Genomic DNA, 21,033 nt, shown 5'->3' with positions numbered 1-21,033 from the left:
CAGCAGGAAAATTTCATTGCACAGCCTTTTCCTGTGTTGATATAAGACTATATCAAGCCACTACTGCTTATACATCTTCTATACAACTCTTCAGAGAACAGGGAAAAAAAAAAATCAACTGCATCATCCTGGATCAAATAGGATATAACACTGATGTCTGGTTCTCAGACAACATTTGATTAATTTGCAATCCTCAGTCTGTTCTGCAGCCTCATTTTGAAATGTTCTTTCAAGTTCTTCCTACAGTTTTGACTCTAAGCACTCAGAAAACAAGAAGCTGGTAACAGGACCAAGTAAAATTTTCATTGTTCAGTAAAAGGACCAATAGCAGATGGTCTCCAAGATTGCAAGAATTGGTTTATCAAAGTGTGTCGTGATTCTTGTACAATGACGAAGCACTTTGGCCATATCCAGGATAATTCTAAAAATAATTCACACACATTTCCTGAGCTGGGAAAGAAAGGAAGAAGGTAAAACTATTTTTATTTTAACACAGCAAAACTTCAGAGATTTTTAAAAAGCACCCTGCAATTCCAGTAAACTAACTACAGAAGCCTCAATATGCCCTAATGTTTAGAAGCTAGAGAGTGAGAAGATTGCTAGTACACTCATACTGAAGCTTATCAAGTATAACAGGATTGTATGTTTATTAGCTACTCATGAAGCCCCTGGACCTCATTTCCAAGTATTCTAACATTACCTAAGACATGGAATTTGTAACACGTTCTGCAATTTTAGCTCAACACAAATGAAAATTCTTTCTGGATACAGAATGTAATGATCACTGAACTGACATTTCTATCTTCCTCGATCTATTAATAAAATCAATTAGGTACAAAACAGAAGCTGTGCCATTAATTGCAATCTTTTGCCTTCTTTAGTAGGCTTAAAAAACTCAAACAACCTCCTTCAGTATTTCTCAGGAAAAAAGTAGCATTAGTGTGCTAAAAAACAACTGGATACTGGGTTCAGGATACCATCTGAGCAGTACGGCATACATCCTGCATTCTCTTTGACCAGCGTCCAAACATTCTCTCAAATTACAACAGAGTTCTGAAAACACACTGAAGAGATATATACTGGGACCAAAAATAACCCAGTGATGGCAGCGAGGATCTACTAAATTAGTGTCTTTGGAGATTCTACAGTTCTGAACAGTTAGGATTTGATGACAGGTATGACAGTGACTCAGTATTTCTATGGCCATTGTAATTCTTACAATGGTGGTCTCTAAAATGCGATCTCCTGCGTTTCAAGTGCTAGAAGCATCTTTTTGGTCACCATAGCTTCCAGAGAAATTAACAACATACATATTACTACCATTTAAAATTTACGATTTGTTTATCTTGCGCCTCCTATAGGTATTCTAATTAATGACCTTTAAATGAAATACTTTACAAAGCAAAGAAACGGACTGCACAGGTTACTCACAACTGTTATTGCATCTTGGTTCCAAATCCTCAATAATAGCTCGTTTCTTCTGTAGCTCATTGTTAGCTTCATGGAGCTTCTCACTGTTACAAACCATAAAAGCACATATTGTTTTCCCAATATTATTACTGAATGAACATTAAGCAACACAAAAAGTCCGCAGATAATTATACATTTCCTGAAAGCACAATTCATTTTTGCTGTGGGGCATGAGGACAAATGACAATGTCACCGTGGAAATATTTGTTAAATAAGCTGAAAAACATTACAGTGTATGGAGAACTGTAACAACAAACAGCTTAATTCTCAGTAATTATAAACTTAATTTAGAACTTACAGTTAATTGGACAATGCATGCCAATTCTCAAAATTGAGATCACATTAAGAAAGAATGGCTAAACCCAAAGGGAACAGAAACTTTTTTTTTTGCAAGACAGTCAAAAAGCAAACAGCTCTTTGCATTTTTTTGCATTTCTGTTCCGCAGAAATAGCAGAACAAAATGGTAACACTTCCTAAAATTTACCTTTTATGCCATTATGTATACTAAAAAATAAACAAACAAATTAGTAACATGGTTTCCTCAAAATAAAATTATGTACTCCTCCTGAGTAAAGATTTACATAATGTAAGCAATGTTTTCTAATCAGCACAAAATGATGGTTCCTTCATTGCTCTTATTCCTTTCACAAAGGTTTTCTATGAGGTGAAAATAGTATCTGAACAGCAGATTCCTAAACATTCCTGTGTTATCAAATTTCTCTTAGGTGTATTTTCAGGATGTATAATTAATGACTGTCTGCCTTTCTTACTATACTGAAAACACATCATTTCAAATGGCAAACAAAATAGGCAAATAAAATACTTACAGATGTTCTTCAAGTTTCTTTTTCAGAAGAATTGACTAAAATAGAAAATTAAATGTTTTATTTTATTACATTGCAGAATTTTAACATAATTTCAAAAATTTTTAAAAACATATAATTTTGACACTCTAACCAAAATCCAACTTTTTACTTCACTCGGTTTTAGATCACAACTGTAAAGCCATCCTCTGTGGTTGCAATCCTTCCCTCGACAGTTGTGTGACTTTCCTGAAATTAGATCACTTTATAACTTTACATAATAATATAATGTATAAAATATAACATAATATTTTCCCAGTAACTAGATCAATAAAAGTGAGATCCAAAAATGGCAAGTACTTCAGTACTTTTGTAATTAAGACTTAATAAATCAACATGAAATTGGAAAGAGCAGCAAAGTTTGCTAGGAGAGCTGTCCTATATTGCAATGCAATTTGCGTGAAGACATGGAGCAAATTAGTTGAAGTAAATTCCTGTCCCCACAGAAACTAGAGAGTAAGGTGTTTCTGACTTGAATATAGCAGAAATTTTACCCTTTTTCTGTTTCTCATCTTTATTGATTACAGACATGTAAAAATTATCATACAACTTAGAGTGTTCCACTTTCTGGTTAAATCACACTTAGATAAGCCCTTTGAATAAAAGCTTCAAAGTAAATTTCATTTTAATTTTAAACTCACTTCATACACAGTGAGTATCTTAAAAAAACAAACAAACAACAAACACAACCAAACAATAAATGTCTATAAACTGAAAATAGTGTTAAGTAAATAGAAAGCCATACTCACAATAGCCTTGAGCAGAAGCCCATGCCAAGAAACAGAGATGAAATTAGTATAAAGCAAAACAGCAGCCAACAGAAGAAACTATTTAGAAAGTCATGAACAGAAAAAGTTAAAGCTATGCGTTTTTTCCACACATGCACACTTTTCTCCTCTGTTCTCATCAGCAGTTTCATCCTGTAACATTTTCTAAAACATGTCACTAAAAACAAAAATATAAATATAGTAAAGAAGCAGATTCGTAAATCACCATGTTTAAACCAGAATATAAAAGAGAGCAACTCCTATTTTGGAAAGCAATTAAAAAAAATAAAATCATACAAAACAGGAGAAAATATGCAGTCTGTGGGGCTACAACCAAAATGAAGAGATGCATGTGTTTTTATGGAGTGATTCTGAATTTTGTGCGACACTGCCTGAATACAAGACAAATGTAGACTATTTAAATCAGAAACTGCCTTTTTGGTTTGAAATTATCCAGTACTAATTACACTGGCAGTCTAGCATGTGACTGATGGTCCAGAACATGATCAAAATAGAAGATAAAATAATCAACAACATTACTTCATCACTTTTTGTCCAATATTCTTTCAACAAAGATTTAGATACCTGGCCAACAGAGACAATTAGCATGTGCACCCCAAAAAAGCTTTTAGCATTGTCATAGTTTAAATACCACAAAATACCATCTTTGATCACATTCCTGGGTCATGTGTTTTCATTATATCAAAGCAGGATTTCCTCATCACACTGTAAGAAATGGGGGAGGAATGTAAAAATAAGCCAGCATTACTCTACTGACTTCAGAGTCAGAAATTCATAGCAGCTAAAGTTCTGCTGGTTTTGACCATCTAGCTTTTTTCTTTTCCAGTCCTCTGAAAAACTGCAGCAACACCATCTTTTCTGTAACAACAAATGTTTGTATCCATTTTTCTTGGTCACAGTGCATTTGAACCAGCATGATCACCTATGATTGATCATTTAGGGGACTACTGGGTGGCCTGGACAAGAAAGAGAAAGGTTGTCACCAGTGTCCATTTTCCTAAGGTAAGAAAATAAAAATTAACTCTGCTTTTCTTTTGTGATCCTCGTATTCCACTCGGGTTGTGCATGGAACAGACACAATTACTTGTCAACATTGATTCCACTGGTATATTTCACATATATTATTTACATAGTACCAGCATTATTGTGGGTAGATCTAGACAGATCATACGTTCTCACAACCAAGAAACTAACAATAAACAGCATGCACAATTAAAAGAAGTAAGACTGAGTTTACCCAGAGTAATTTACCCAAAACACAAGATTAAGAAAAAAAGAATAAAAGGTTATATGTTCGATTTTAGCCTCCCAGAGATCCTGTAAGTACTTGTATCAAGGCAGATAAATTCAAAATTACTCCAAAAACTAGGCAAACACTACTTCTTTTTTCCCTGGTAATTACTGTAACTGTTCTCTCATAGGAAGACCAGTCTCTTAAAAAATATCCCAAAAAAGAGCTTTACCTAATTTTGAGCTAGTTTTACATTTAACTTCATTCAAATGTTTTATCTGTTCATAATAGGTATCCTTCCCAGTATTTAATTGTTATCTATCTTCTACATCAAAAAAACTACAGAAATAGTTTTTTGATGGAAATTTTTCATGCTTAACCAAGACAAAGGAACAGGTCTGTCCCCTTTTTGCGGACAAAGGTTGGGTTTGTTCTGCATATTTAAGGCCATGGGCTAGATAGCTAGGCTCTGGCTTGAGGTTACACTAATTTAGCAGGGTGAGGGAAACTATGGCACATAACTTGAGAAAATAGCTTGACGAGACTGATAATGCTGTGAGATGATGACAAAAGTTATAAACAATACCATGAGAGATGGTCAGATTTTACAGATGCTAAGAGTAATCATAGAATAGTTTGGGTTGGAAGAGACCTTTAAAGGTCATCTACTCTAACCACCACCCACAATAAGCAGAAGCATCTTCAACTAGATCAGGTTGCTCAGAGCCCCATCCAACCTGACTTTGAATGTTTCCAGGGATGGGGCTTCCACAATCTCTCTGGGCAACCTGCTGCAGTGTTTCCCCAAATGAGCAAAGTGGATGAACTTCAGATAACCAAACAGATAACAGAGTTTTAGGGACCTTTTAGGGAGATGACAAGTCAGGAGTACTTAGTAACTGTATCAGTAACAGCATATAAGGCCAAGATTGCGCATAAAACAGTGTAAGAAACACCAGATATGGTATGGACCTAGCAAGAGTAGGTCCAGTACGGTAGATATAACTAAAGGCTGATTGTTTATACAGAAGGAGATTAGGGCAGAGAAAGGGAGGACAAGGATGGCAAAAGACAGTGACAATAAGGCATGCAAATGATGTAGCTGAAGCTGTACAAGGTACCTGTTTGAGCAGCCCTACATGTGACCACTGCATTCAGGAGGACAACAAATCAAACCTGCTATTCTGACCACACCAGGCATGTCTGAGTTGATTTCTGTAGTCTGGAAGACTGGAGTAAGGAAGCCCTTCCCAGGCTAGTAAGGCAACAGCCAGCATGGACTAATCATGCATCCCAGCAGGAGGGTTAAAGCTCATTACAGGCCTAATGGCACTGGTATACTTCCTAACATCCACCTTCCACTGCACTTCAATACAAAATCAAAACTGCTTCCTCATGTGGGTCTCAGCAAGCAGCATGTACACTTGCAATGATACTTGCCTGAGTTAGGATTGGTTTTTACTACTTTGTGGGCAAGCCTAAAAATTACTTCAATTTTGAAAACAAACAAAACTAAAAAACCAAACCAAACACAAATAAACCCCAGGCCCTCATCATACATTTCTGGACTGAATAAAAATAGGATCCTCAGTTTTCTGGGTTGAGTGTATTTATACTACAAGTATACAAAAATACAGATTTCAGTGCACTGTTGAAGAAAAGTAGTGAAAAAGAGGGAACATGCTGAAAATTATGCATCAATGAACTGTATGCGATGTCTCTCCTCATCCTTGTATTTCCCATGCTTCTCTAAGATCACTCTTTTTGTAAGGGTATCTGAAGGATATCTCAGGTGGTCCCAGCACAACTTCTCTCTACTTGAGCAGCTGGGTTTAACTTTGAGGTTTGCTCTGCTTTGTGTGGGAGACTGGATGATGTGTCCACACCTTCAGAGGTTCTTGTGGCCTCAATACCTCTCTAAGTCTACATTCTCTCTTTTGCTTTTTTAAGAGTAATGAAATCCCACATATCGAACTCAGCAAAACAGGCCATGGAATTAGTGCCTACAAATCACCACTGGCGTGATCAGACCTACAGAGAAGCCAGGAATGCAACATCTGCATCATGAACTTGCCATCTCTGATTTGACAAAGGCTGCCTGGTAAACACAGCAGGTTGTATTATGGTGGTGTAATGGTGGTGTTCTGCGGTTAACAGAATCATCTCAGATGATGCCTACATAGGCTGCAACCAGTTCTGTGAGCTGCAAACATATTCCAAATTACTGCACAAACCAGAGCCTCAAAAAGAGACAACTAAAATGGCAGTAAATAAAGTTGTATTCAGTTAGACAGGGATCATTTACAATACTCAATATCTGAGAATATTTTTTTCATATTCTTATTCACCCTATGAAAATCTGACTTTGGCCAATAACCAAGACAACAAATGAATGCATTCTAAAATGCATTCTAACTTACTTAGGAAAATCACCTTATTTGAACTCAACTAGGTGTTTTACTTTCATATAATTTATTCTGAAAATTAAGAGGGTAACCTAAATTAAACACTCTTAAATGAAAATAAGCAGCTGGCAAAAATTTTCAGTGTTTTATATAAATTAGTTAAAACAAACCCACAAGAATAGAAAGCAGCACATTACTACTTGTTGCCAATTAGCAACACAATGCACTGAGATTGTGAGCATACACTGTGCATGTACAGTCCAGCAAATCACTGCTTTCAAGAAAGTTCTAGAGCTTCTTCTCTCAAATACAGGAGATGGCAAACACAATTTTTGAGTGGAAGACTGAAAGTTGCTTTCCACACTAACTCTGCCACACTGTGTATCCTTACACTAAAAATAAAATTAACTCTGTATACAGAAACAGAAAATGCTGCATTATGTTGAAGGCCCAATTACTTCACCTTTTTTGTTTGTTTGTTTTTAGCTTTGGCCTGCCTAGTTTACTGCATTATGAAATACATTTACATCCACAGTTACTGCGCTTCAACTGGCAGGAAAGGCCTTAACTTTCATTAAGAAAATTAAACTAAAAATAACTTCAGATACTTTATTAAGATATGGAAAATTAACATTTCCTTAATTTCCTGCAAACCTCTCTATTATAATTACATAATTTTAACACTAAGTTTACTAGTGAAACAGACATAATTAATAAAATAAAACATATTTGACACCTTTTCTACATAGGATGGTTTTCTTTTCTAGACAATATCTCGCTATGTCCTACATCCTATTTAAAGAAGCACAATTTAGCGATAAGACCATAAGAGTAAATATGGAAAACTATCAGAAAACTCAATTTGCATATTTCTACTTACATCTTCAGCTTTTGAACCTTGATCCTGCAAAGATTTTTGCAGTTCTTCAACCTGGGACTGCACTTCTAGAAGTCTCTGATTTACCAACCTAGGAAAGAGAGAATATTTTGTTTTTTTCAGCTGTGCGTATGCTGACTGCTTTAAGCTAGCAGGGTCACCTAGAGCAAGTTGCCTTGAAACATTTCCTGTTGGGTTTTAAGTATCTCCAAGGATGGAGACAACCTCTCCAGTCAACCCATTCCAGTGTTCAGTCATGCTTCCATTAAAAAAAAAAAAAGTATGTTCTTATATTTAGATGAAATTTAATGTGTTTTAATTTCTGCCCACTGCCTTTTGCCCTGTTACTGGGCATCACTGAGAAGAGTCCAGCTCCATCTCCTTTAGACCCTCCAATCAGGTATTTATAAACATTGATAAGACCCACCCGGAGCCTTCCCTTTTCCGGGTGACATGGTCTCTAACACTGAGACAAAAGATGCTGCAGTCCTGTAATCACATCCTTGTGGCCTTTCATGGGATTGACTCTAGTTAGTCCACATCTTTCTCGTACTGGAGAGGCCAGCATTGGACACAGCACAGTCAAAAGTATATGGCACTGTTCGAAAAATCAGTTGAAACAGAGGACAACACTTCTCACCTGTTTTCTGTCTCTAATTCATTCTTCCGTAAGTTTGCATCATCAAGAAGGCTCTGCAACAAGGCGATCTTTTCATTGTCAGAACCTTCTTGGTTCAATTTTAGCATCTTGTTCTCATGCTGAAGACGAATAAGTTTCTCCCTAAACACATAAAATACAGTTTTGTAGGAAAAAGTATGCAAATCTTTATAGAGCAAACAGTTTACCACAGCAGGTGTAAATATCATCCTTAACTATGTAAGGGAGACAGCTAAAACAGCAATTGTGTCTTCAAACCTCCAAATACAAACCTGATTAAAGGAGTCGTAATTGTAGAAAGCACTACACAAGGAAGTTACCTGAGTGCCCCTATTAGGCCTCAGAGTACAGCTGGACAGATTTATAGGTAGGATGTGCAGAATGCAAAGCTCGGTGCCAGGCGTTAAGGGAGGCTGTAATCTCAGCTGTCAATGAACTACTGCATGAACCTAGGCAAGTCACTTCTACCCATGGTCCATTTTCATGGAATCATTTAGGTTGGAAAAGAATTTTAAGATCATCAAGTCCAATGGTTAAGTTAGCACTGCCAAGTCCACCACTAAACCATGTCCCTAAGAATCACATCTACATGTCTTTAAAATACATCCAGGGATGGTGACTCCTAATTCTTTCTAATATCCAACCTAAACCTCTGCTGGGACAACCTCAGGCCACTTCCTCCTGTCTCATTGCTTGCTACTTGGCAGAAGAGACTGATCCCCATCACACTACAACCTCCTTTCAGGTAGTTTTGGAGAGTGATAAGGTCTTCCCTCAGCCTCCTCCATACTAACCAATCCCAGTTCCCTCAGCTGCTCTTCACAGGACTTGTGCTCTAAACTCTTCACCAGCTTTGTTGCCCTCCTCTGGACACACTCCAGCATCTCAATGTCCTTGTAGCAAGGGGCCCCAAACTGAACACAGTATTTGAGGTGTGGCCTCACCAGTGCCAAGTACAGGGGCACAATCACTTCCCTGCTCCTGCTGGCCACACTATTCCTGATACACCCCAGAATGCCATTGGCCTTCTCAGCCTCCTAGGCACACTGCTGGCTCATGCTCAGGTGACTGACAATCAACACCCCCAGATCCTCCTCCTCTGGGCAGCTCTTCAGCCACTCCTCCCCAAGCCTGTAGCGCTGCATGGGGTTGTTGTGACCCAAGTGCAAGACCCAGCACTTGGCCTTGTTGAACCTCATGCACGATACAATTTTAAGAGAGGTCAACTGAATTTTGTCTCATGCATACAACAGCTCCTGTTGTACAGAAATCCAAAACGTGCGAAAAAACCCAAACAACTGTAGAAACTTTCTAACATTGAAAACTAATCATCTGTGGGTACATCGTAAAGGCTAGTAAAAGAATGCACACATCAGCTTACTTTATTTCGGGAGTAACGATTTCTGCTGCTAAACTGTCTGAAGGCTCTTGTCTTCCCAGGGGCATCAATCCTAGGTCAGAAAAAGTAAAAATTTTAGCAAGCAGACCAGTAACTCTTTAAAAGGCCAAAGCTAAACATTGTTCTAGAAGTTTACAGTTTAGAGTAACTCTAGACAATGGAAATTGACACAAAGCTACCCTACAGCAATACAAACAGACAAGCACAATTTCATTTGGAGAATAATCGTTATTTCTGTCTTCATCCATTCTGATGAAGTAATTCTGTGGTGTATTTTCTGCTCATTAGCTTATCTAAGAACTACAAAGCTGTGCAACATTACACATAGAAATAAACTGCAACACATGAAATATTATACACACATGCAAAAATGTAGTATCTCTCTAAAGAAAATGATGTAACCACACAGAAACCAGAAATACATTATAAAAATATCACACTGAGGAAGAGACTAAAATTTCTGATTGACTGAAATAACGTTTAAAGATTTCAAATCCTTACAAAACTATGAATAGCTGAAGGAGCTTTTCACTGCTGATCTTAGGAGCATAAATTTACTCTGTGCTAAACAAAAGTGTATTCAGTACTCTTCAAAGAAGTCCTGTAAACTTTAGAAAAGATGCAATTAATCTCCTTATTTGTGCTTTACCTGTAGTGGTAAGTTGACCCTCCTGAGCTTGGACACATCTAAGCTCTTCAATAGTTTCTTTCAAAGAATCCCTTTCTGTTCTTAACCTCTGAAAAATTGGAAAGAGAATGAAAATGAGTCTTGGCACTACAAATCCATCTTTAACAGTAAACAAATTACCAAAAGGCACAGTCTTCAACACTTCAAAAAGGATTTAATGCAATGCTAGACATGACTTTCAATTTAAGGCATCTCTGACTATTCCATAACAGAATAAGCATATATATTATATATTCCACATGAACACCATGGGATTTTTTGAGAAGGGTTTCTGCTCCGTATTGCATTTACGAGGGCAAAAATATCAGCGTATAAACTTACAAAAACAAGATATTAGTGACACAAAACTCTGGTATCAGCTAGTAAACAGCATCCACTGGGGCCACTCAGCTATCCTTTTACCCTCATTGGGGCTGATTCCAAGGGAAAGGGAAATGCATTAAGAGATCATAGACTTCTCCCTCACAAAGAAACCAAGGTTTAGCCAGGAGTGAAACAAAAAGTAGGTGAGCACATAGTCAACATAACAAACAAACTGCATTAACTTAATTGCATTAACACCTTCCTTTTGTGTCTCAACTGGCCTTGCCATTCACCAGCATCTTAACTATGGAAGAAAACTAGTTGCTTGAGGCTCAGACCAAAGAGAACTGAAGAACAGGGCTGGACCACCCTGGGATCTAGACAGATGGGCTCTTCATTAGCATCAGGCAAATACTCTCCCCATGTGGCACAAGTCTCCTTTTGGCAAAATATGAGAATCTATGGGTAGCATTAAGTTTTCGTCCAGAAGGTTGCAAAGGTTTGAAAATGAAAGGAGAAAATGGCAACAATGTTAAGATCCAAGTTGTAGCTTGCTCCAGAATCAGACATGTCCAGTATTACTAAAAGGCCCAGGAAAGACCTTGGCTCTGTGTAGGTTGAGAGTTGTGTTGGCTGACAGCATCTTGCATTTCATACCATCAACAGTTTGATTCAGACATATGTCATATTTCAGCCCAAATGGATACCTGACTTGGAATCACTATTTTCATGATATGTAACAGAGGCTTCTGCTGTATTTCTGAATCCTGCAAGATGAATTCTGGTGCAACTGTCAGAACAATTTAATTAAAGTCACTGAAAGTCACTTCACAAACCCCACAGGTGAAAAAACCGTACTACAGAATAAGAGCTACACAAAGCAGTGCTCAAACTCAGCTGCTGAAAGCAAAGATGCTGCAGTTTGCTACTGTCAGTCAGAAAACACCAACTTGATTAATCAAGTGCCAGAATATTTTAATGAATAGGCAAAGCTCTCAGGCTTCATTTGTACACTGCAAAGTCAACTCATCAAATTACCTTAGTACTAAACATACAATCATAGAATAGAATCATAGAATCATAGAATGTATGGGGTTGGAAGGGGCCTTTACAGATCATCTGGTCCAATCCCCCTGCAGTAAGCAGGGACATAGATCAGGTTGCTCAGAGGCCCATCAAGCCTGACCTTGTATATCTTCGGGGATGGGGCCCCCACTACTGCTCTGGGCAATCTGCACAATAGAGCACAGAAGTAAATAGCTGAAGATATCAAACATCTTACCATACTCTGTCAGAAAAAAGACAAGTACAAAATAAATTCCAGAAATTGTTTCCAAAATATAACTGACTAGATACCACTAAGAAGCCTGTGACCTGTGGTGGGCAATCATACGGATACACATGTGACAACTGGAAACAGAAAGAGTAGGCAACACAGGTAGTGAATCACTAATTCAAATGTTGAGAGACTTCAGCCATAATACGGTTCTCACAGGAGCATATCCATTCAGAAGAACGCATTGAAAAACATCCATCCCAAAAAATTCTATCTGTCAGAGAGTAAAACAGAAAACTGTATGACAATGTCCTGCAATTCAGATCCTTTGTGCAAGATGAAATGGTCCACCAAGCAATGGGTAAGCCACAGACAAACCTTACCATTGTCAAACATAACAAAACTGGAAAAAAACTTCAAATGAAGAGCAGGAAAGAAAGCCAAAGCACAGTACAAATACAGTTACTATGGGCATTCCAATCTGAACTGAAGGGCAGATGTAAGTGGTATCAAGGACAAATATCCACAATAGTTTAAAAGGCTAATAAAATTAAAAAATCAAAGATCTACTGAAAACTTTCAGTTCAAGTGCTATTCAAGTGCAGAGGCTGGAAATTTTTGAAAGAATTGGACAACAAATATGACTCCTGAGGGAAACACCCAGAGATTCTGACTGATGGATAGATGGACTTACACTTCAAACAAGCTGAAGAAATAGCTAACTCAAAGTGCTGGCCTTTGTCTGGGGTAGTTTGAGGCACCTGCACAGACACTCCTAAGAAACAAGCCAAAATAAACTGAAGAGAAAGAATAGTGTGTAGAAGTCTGAAGGATCAGTCTTAGCAAGAAGGGACAGAGCAATTACACAGAAAGCAACAAATGACAAAGAGAAAGGGAATAGGCTGGTATCCATCCTACAAGTTCCATGTTGGCAGTACAAGATAGGGAGTACCATGAGCTGTCATAAATGGCAAGATCGCCACAAAGGACATGCCTCTACATGACTCCTAAGCCTCTTCACAGAATCACAGAGTATTAGGAGTTGGAAGGGACCTCGAAAGCTCATCCAGTCCAACCCCCCTGCCAGAGCAGGATCACCTAGACTGGGTCACACAGGAACGCGTCCAGGTGGGTTTTGAATGTCTCCAGAGAAGGAGACTCCACAACCTCTCTGGGCAGCCTGTTCCAGTGCTCTGTCACCCTCACAGTAACAAAGTTTTTTCTTATGTTCAGATTGAACCTCCTATGCTCCAGCTTGCACCCATTGCCCCTTGTCCTGTCATTGGCTGTCACTGAGAAGAGCCTGGCTCCTTCCTCCTGACACTTGCCCTTTACATTACTCTTCCTGCAGTAGTCAGGACACCGCAAACAGAAGCATGCTGATGGTATCTCAAAGAATGCTTTAGAAAAAAACACAACAGGAGTTCAGTTTCAGGAGGATACTGCAGAAACTCTAAATAGTTTTTCAGAATATATTACAATTACCTTGTGTGTTTATTAATGTTCTCATGGTAACTGATCAAGAAACAACTTCAGATCCCACATATGAAGGCTTCTCCTCTAAAGATGGTTTGAATATGTTTTTGTACAGTCACTTTATTCCATGCTGTACAGTTTTAAGGTTTAAAGAGGATCTTGTACACAAACATTTTAAGTGAAAAGAGACTTCCTAGTTTAAAAAGTTTGTCGTAAAAGGCTAACTTTTATTAGCATATCTCTGTGTTATAAAGGACAAAAAGTTGCTATTGCTACTACCAAAAAAGTAACACCTTGACACTTACATCTTTTTCTTTTTGGAGGCTGTCTACTTTTTCTTTCAGTCGTTTGCATTCATAATCTAATTTATCAGCTTTCTTGGATTCTTCAGATAACCTGTTTTGTAGTTCAACTGCCTGTGAGAACAAGAATCAATAATTTGTCTGCAAATATTAATATTAAAACAAAATACACAAGACAAAGTAGCCAATTACCATGCACCACAAGCCATGTTGTAAACAAGTGAAATAGTTACCAATAAGACATACTAAAACCTGCTTTCATCAGTTCTGTGTTTCTGCAAAACCAACAGCATTCAAATATTAGGTCTTTGCACAAGCAAAAGAAGTGGAAAACTGTGAAGTATTTTCCGTATATCTAAAACCAGGAATTTAAGCCCAAGCGTGGTTTACAGACAAAAAAGCTATATAGTCCTATGGATCAAAGAGCTTATGAAAATCAGAAAAATCTTCCTGCATTCTGAGAAGCCTATGAAAAAGAAAAATTTCTGACGAAATAAAATTATCTGCACTTTTCGTTAACTCTATTTCACAAGCCTCAGAATTCAACCACCAGTTTACGCAGTCAGGTAACATTTTTTAACCTGAAATTTTCCTAATAATTTTTTAATACGCTAATATAAAGATAGAGCCACAGGATCATAAACAGATTATTTCAGAAGGAAACACTGCTAACAAAGTTGCATGTATACTTTCAACTACAGATGGGAAAAGAGCTTTTAAAATTAAGTGAGCAGAAATCTGAAAGCTGAGCAGAAATGATCAGTGAATGGGAGGCAAATCAGTGAAGTTTTGCCTTTTCAAAACTCTCAGCCTTTACTAGCAAAGGCTCATTTCCAGAACATTAGTAAAGCTCATAATGCAGAGAACATGGAAGTAAGGAAGCTGAATAAAGACTGAACTGCAAACACAAAAGCTGAATGAAGACTCAGCTATGATGTACAGCTTTTTCTGAAGCAATATAGAAGAACGGTTTTTTCCCATGGCTTTTAGATTACAGAGAAAGTGATAAACTGTGAAGTAAAGCAGTAGTCATAACTACATTATGACTGTCTAGAGGTTTTAGTTACATTTTATTTTCCATGTGTATACCTATAGAAAAATAACTACCAGGCCTAAAAATATGCACAGCCTTACGTCTTAGGAGAAGGACTTTGCTGCTGTTTTTTTAAATTATAAGGCTTCAAAAAAAGCACAGGCTTGCCATTTCTGAGATTATCAGATTAGGAAAAAAGTATAAAAATGTTAGGAATGAAAATATTTTGTTCCTCAGATGTGACATCCATCACTGGGGCTATCAGAGTAACTACACGTGTAAAAAAAAAAAAAAAAAAAAGGCAGAATTGTGGCCCCACTTGTAAAATAGGTATACTTCCACCTTCACTGGAAACAAATACATTAACATTTGTACCCAGTCATGCTGCAGTAATTGTATGTAGAAAAACACATCAGGAAATTAACTGTCTTGAATCAGGACTTGAGAGTGCATAGAAAGATATACTGCCACATGGTAATGCAGAAAATTAAACAAAAGATGAACTGCCATAACATTTACTGATGTGGAACGAGTAAAGCAGGAATCTCGCAGAAAAGCAAAGCAATAATGTTAAAAATATATCAGAATGAACATGCACATGCACAAAGGGACTGAATTAAAATTACAAAAAATAATCCCAGAATCTTCATATTTCAATTCTTCATGCTGCAATAAAAAGTTGCTTAGAAAATCCTTGTGCTTGCTTTCAGAGAAGGGAATAAAAACTCTTAAATACATAAATGCTATTACATCTTCCAGCACAATACATCACCACTGATCTCATCTCACTGAAACTGTTGGATGGGGTGAAGATGTGATTTCCTTGCATATCACTGTAAGAGCTTGAACAAAGCACTTTCATTTGCATAGCACAGAGCTTCTAAGCCAAAGAAATAACTCCTCTGATGGGGCTCGATCCTTCACACACCAGACAAGGCACATTCCACTACAGGGGCACACTAGTGCTCAGCAGTGACATAACACAAGAATCCTTATGCCTAGCTTAATTCTTATAGCATAATTTAAGATTCCCAGAAATTACTTTCGGGAGAGCTCATGATTCACAGGCAGGTCTCGAAAGGAGCCCAGCCTTTGAGACACTGAAGGCAAACACACTGTGTACTCATTTTGAGGCACTGCGGTTAGGTAAAGAAAACTCCCATTTGTCACAAGACACCTGAGGTTTATTTCAGTCTCAGTCAGTGGAATAGTATTGTATAAATCAACAGCTCCTCGGATGTTAAATCCTACCTATAAAACACAGGGAAGGATAAAGAAAGTAAGAGGTACTTTTAAAGCACAAATTATGGTACTGCCCCTTCCAAAATCCTTACTGTTGGTAAAATAAGAACGATTAGATGTAAATGTTGAGGTTACACAACTGCATCACATGCTTACCTGTTCAATAGAGTGAAATCTTCATTGCCAGTAAACACGATGCTAATTGTGTGTGAAAGGCCATTGCTTTCTACATGTACTTTCCCTTTCGATTGTCTGTTATTTCAGCATTTTTCTTGTCTTTTTTTTCTCATGGGATCATTTGGACTGTATTTACAACTAGCCCATAAGCCTGAAGCCAGTTGTCTTAATAAGATGGCCAGGTGCAGGGAGAAAGCTATCAAGTCTTAAGGACACACATTGTGCTTGGGCTTGCAATGTTGTTAGTGGTTGTTTCTGTAGTTTTATTCTGCTGTAAGATGCCACATAGGGACTTCTGTGCCATGATCATTTGAGCGTATGAGCAGGCAGAAATAGAGAGCAGGCACTACTACTTTACGGAACCACACTTTGTTTGGCCCACTAACAAGGATCCCAGAATGATGCAGTGTCAATGTAGTGCAGAGGCAGAGAGAAGATAAGGCACATCTTCCCTCTTTACAGTAACAGGATTATACAGCACTCTGATAAGCAGAAGGATAAACAGATGTCTTTCACTCCAGAGAGTGTGCTGGTGACACGTTTCGTACTCTGCTGGTGCATATAAGCAACAGGGATGATATGTGTTCTTCTCTCTTCATAACTGGATAAATTCTGACATATCAGACAAACTAGAACCTTAAAAAAGAGTTTACTTAACCACAGGAAAAACCTACCTCAGCTGTGGTGTGTTCTTCATTGCTGAAAACTTGTAAGTGAAAACTGGATACCTTTTCTGAAAGAAGAGGCTCTAATTCAAGCCCCACTGATGAACATGAATTAGGAATGACTTGAGAAAAAAAACTTAACGTCCGCTGATTTTTTAAAAGTAAGAAACAGCACTTATTAGCAAACTAATGTAAATGTGAAATAATGATAAGAATTGCAGGAAAGTAGGACAAAAGTAGCACCCACAAAACATGAAAGTCTTCTAAACACAAGGAGTTTGTTCATAATTTCTCTTTTACTTTGAGGTATTGGCCATGCTATGACAAGAAAGTGTTGAACAATACAGAGAACTGTTGCATTGATGGTGTCTGTTCTCACCTGTCTCTTGTATGTTTCCAGCTGACTGCGTGCTGCATTGGCCTTCCTTAGTTCTTCTTCCAGGCTCACAGTATTTTGCATGTACATTGTATTCTTCTCTTCTAAGAGTTTTACTTGCCGTCGCAAATCACCCAGATCTTCCAATTTCTTTTTGTATGACTCTACCTGGCTTTCTAACTTGGCTACTTTGTCAGAAGAATGCCTGAAGAGACAGATTTATATCAAATATTTACTCTGAAAACTACAAAATGAAATGTCCTGAAGCTTCCTCAGTATTTTGCCTTAACACAGAACACATTCTAAGACATCACAGGGAGAACAAGAAATTAATCACATCCTCCTATTACTAATGTTTTCACTTTTAAACTGTTTCCCTCCCACAACTGTTTGTCAACTCAGAATGCTGCTGATGGAAGTACTTTTAGACACTATTGTTCTTCCTAATACAGCCTTCATATCTGCTTCCAATTTTAAACTAATAGTTAAAGCACCTTCACTTCCATCCATTTCCTTTTGATTCCAGATCAATCCTTAGTCCTGCATTTTACAATGGTAAAGAATAAATTTTTCTGTCCTTCACTTCGATTTAATAATAGCCAGGAATAAAATCATAATAGATCTGTCTCCTGGGCAGTATATACTTGGTGACACAGAAGTACCATCACCATTCCTTCTAAAAGACTGAAACACCAGGCTCTGTTCGTAATATTTCAGAGTTTTTTTCATTCTACCCAGTGCACTGTCAGGACAGAAACAATCCTCACCCCCAGCCACCCACACCCCCACTACTATTAATAACGAATTAACCAATTTACAGACTCAATTTCCTGTAAAATCTGGAGAATCCCTCATTGAATTGACAGTCAATTTATGGGACGCTGGGGCAATCCAGATCTCCTTAATCCCCAGTGAAGTGCAGAGCCTCTCTCTGGAGCAAGGAGTTGCACTTTGAACCTCTGTCGGGCATACAGATACTGTATGGAATTGTGCAGCCTCATGGGCTCATTCCTTATATTAAAGACAGAGAAAGTAAAGACAGATAGCTTTGGTAGAAAGCCGCTGGTGAATCAGAAAAGGCAGTATCAAAATAAGCCTTGCTAGAAAGAGTGATACAGGTGGGTAGTCGATAACTGTTCCAAATAACCCATGGCAGTAAGACACCACTACCAAAGGACTATGTTCCATAGTAAAAGGGGCCTCCACACCTCAAATCCCTAGCATCATCAAATCATTACAACTTTGGGTGCAAATCCAGTGGCAAAGAGAGCTGTAACAGATGTTGTTCATATTAGCATTATGTGTTGAACTAAAAGTGATGAAGTCCAAATAATGCAATCACAGGAAAACAAGGAGTCTAGTTCCCTGATGAGAACAGATGCCCAAGTCATGATGAAAGTGAGCAGACAATATGCAAAAGACCAGTGAGTGACTAGTTATGACCATAAGATGGTATAGGATTGCTAAGTTTACTAACAGTTATTGATTAGATACACAATAAATAACTAATTTACTTAAGCAGAATTGTGTGGTGGTCTGTGTACTGAACTGAAGGACTCAAAAGAACCTGGGCATTGAGAAAGTGTTTATATTTAATATTAAAATTATTTAAATAAAAGCTAATGAAGACTAAGTACACAAATTATATAGATTAAAAAGAAATAGTTTAAAGCCAGGTTGGACAGGGCTTAGAGCAACCTGGTCTAGTGGCAGGTGTCCCTGCCCATTGCAGGGGGTTGGACTGGATGATCTTTAAGGTCCCTTCCAACCCAAACCACTCTGTGATTCTATGAAAAACGGTTAATTGAACAGAATTTACCTGAGTACATCTATCTCGTCCTTTAGAGACTGAGCCTCCTCAGCCAATGTAGTAAGCTCTTCTGTTTGTTGTCTCAATTCAGCAATTTCCTTTTCTAGTTCTTCACAGCGTATTCGATAGTCATCTTTGGCAGCTTCCAATCTGCAGAAATTAAGTAAAACAGAAAATAATTTCTCAGCTTGAGCTAACCTTTCCTCATCATCATTGCCTCTGAAAACACATGAAGCAGCTTTCTGGTGCAGTGAAGGAGAATGACAACCCTATGTGCTCATTCAAAAACACAGAAGCAGTTTGGCTTTTTTGATGGCCCAAATTTGGTATCAGTATTTAGAATATCACAAGGTAACGTATGTTCTCAGAAACACAAATCCTGAATTTTTTGTGTTATAGTTATTTTTCACAAAGGAAGCTCAAGCAGAAATTTCTACCTTTTTTCACCTTGTGGAATACAGAGTTTGAACAAGACAACTTTATCCTAATATTTTGTTGAGCTGTTCAAATTCTATACACGTTCACCAATATTGACCTGATTGTCAGATGCTCTAAATGCTGTAAAGCTCTCACGAAAGTGGCTTTAGTTATTTATTTATAATGAACCTGTGCCTGACCAGTACCTCTGAAGGAACAAGTCATACACTTAGTTATGTTATTAGCATGTAAAGATCTCTGACCAAAGTTTCTGGAGTGAACTACTTTACATACAGCACATAAAGGCAAAGATGCATTAACCTGGCAGTGAACAAAAGTAATAACTAAGAGAAACTCTGTCCAAGCACTTTGAACGAATGGAAGTGGACACAACTCAGAAGATGAAGTCCTGTTGTGATTTTGACCTGAAATTAAAATAAAAACAATCCAGAAAAGGAGGTGTGGGCATGGAGAGGGGGTGGGGAAGTGGGGGCAAGTATTCCATCTGTTAATTCAAGGAGTCCAAAAAGAATCTACAAGAATGGCAACAAAAGATAGTGAGTAGGACATCTAAACCATATACAACAAAGATCTGGATTGTGATTGACTGGAACTGTCAAAGGACATAAAGAGGCAAGACTGGAAGAAAAACTGTTGGACCACACTGGGCATCAGCTAAGCTGAACATATTTCCTGTCTGGTCAGGTAGAGCTGGGGAAAGAACAAACTGCCATTAGAAATCACATGTTATGAAGGCAGCAAAGGAGGTCAAGGAGGTTGGGAGGCAAGTCTCACACATGAAAAAGGTTTAGGAAGACCTTCAGAACCTGAAACTAAAGTAACAGGCAGTATCAATATTGCATATGGGGAGAAAACCTGTTCAAACAGCAATTGATAATAGACTCGGGTAGGAACCATTCCAGAGTATGAGATGAATACAGATAAAAGGGGACATTAGAGAGGCATCACTACATTATTTCTTTACATGTTAGATGTACAGAAAGAAAAACAGGCACTAGCTGCTGTGAAAGAGAAACACTGAGCATTTTTCAAGAAACTGAAGGGAGAGGGTGTGCCTGAATGTGCAGGAAAGAGGCTTAACAAGAGGAAGTGGGAAAACGGCAAAACACACAAAAAAGAAAAGTTATATAGCAGCTAAGACAAGAATTAGAAAAGGGTAACCAGAAGAGAACAGAAAGAGAAGAAAAACTGGCAGTGTTTTGAAATAACACACTTTCACTGACAAAGGATAGGGAAAGTATAGCAAAAAGAATGAAAAGATGACGGTGAATTGGACCAGCTTTCTTCAGCAGAATAGGCTTACACAGCCTGAAAGCAGGTCAAAAGGACAAGGAAGGATATTTAAAGAGGAACTGTATTTCCACATGTTGGAGAAATGAAACGTAGAGCTCACTTGCAGATAAGCATTTTTCAGATATGAAAAAATTTGTTTTCAAACTTGGAGAAGGACTCTTTGCTGTATAGTAATACCTCCTGTAGTACTACCCATGGCAAACTTTCAGCTAGTTGTTCCTATTCCTTAAAAATACAATAAAAATAATTTACATAGAGGAAA

The 21,033-nt window shown here is 37.8% G+C and overlaps 1 protein-coding gene across 1 annotated transcript in view; it reads right to left on the bottom strand.

Moving 5' to 3' along the window:
- HOOK3 (hook microtubule-tethering protein 3) overlaps positions 1–21,033 on the bottom strand; it is a 66,536-nt gene that overhangs the window by 4,408 nt on the left and 41,095 nt on the right. The window contains exons 10-19 of the mRNA XM_010187850.1: positions 19,050–19,190; positions 17,234–17,435; positions 13,741–13,851; positions 10,342–10,429; positions 9,675–9,744; positions 8,276–8,416; positions 7,639–7,726; positions 3,084–3,089; positions 2,299–2,333; positions 1,432–1,514 (exon numbers count right to left, since the gene is read on the bottom strand). Coding sequence (XP_010186152.1) covers positions 1,432–1,514; positions 2,299–2,333; positions 3,084–3,089; positions 7,639–7,726; positions 8,276–8,416; positions 9,675–9,744; positions 10,342–10,429; positions 13,741–13,851; positions 17,234–17,435; positions 19,050–19,190 — 965 coding nt within the window. The remainder of the gene's footprint in view (positions 1–1,431; positions 1,515–2,298; positions 2,334–3,083; positions 3,090–7,638; positions 7,727–8,275; positions 8,417–9,674; positions 9,745–10,341; positions 10,430–13,740; positions 13,852–17,233; positions 17,436–19,049; positions 19,191–21,033) is intronic.

This window comes from Mesitornis unicolor, unplaced genomic scaffold (genome assembly GCF_000695765.1).
Source record: "Mesitornis unicolor isolate BGI_N332 unplaced genomic scaffold, ASM69576v1 scaffold18847, whole genome shotgun sequence".
NCBI lineage: Eukaryota > Metazoa > Chordata > Aves > Mesitornithiformes > Mesitornithidae > Mesitornis > Mesitornis unicolor.
The sequence above is the reverse complement of the archived record's forward strand: the minus strand, read 5'-3'. Positions and strand labels throughout refer to the sequence as shown.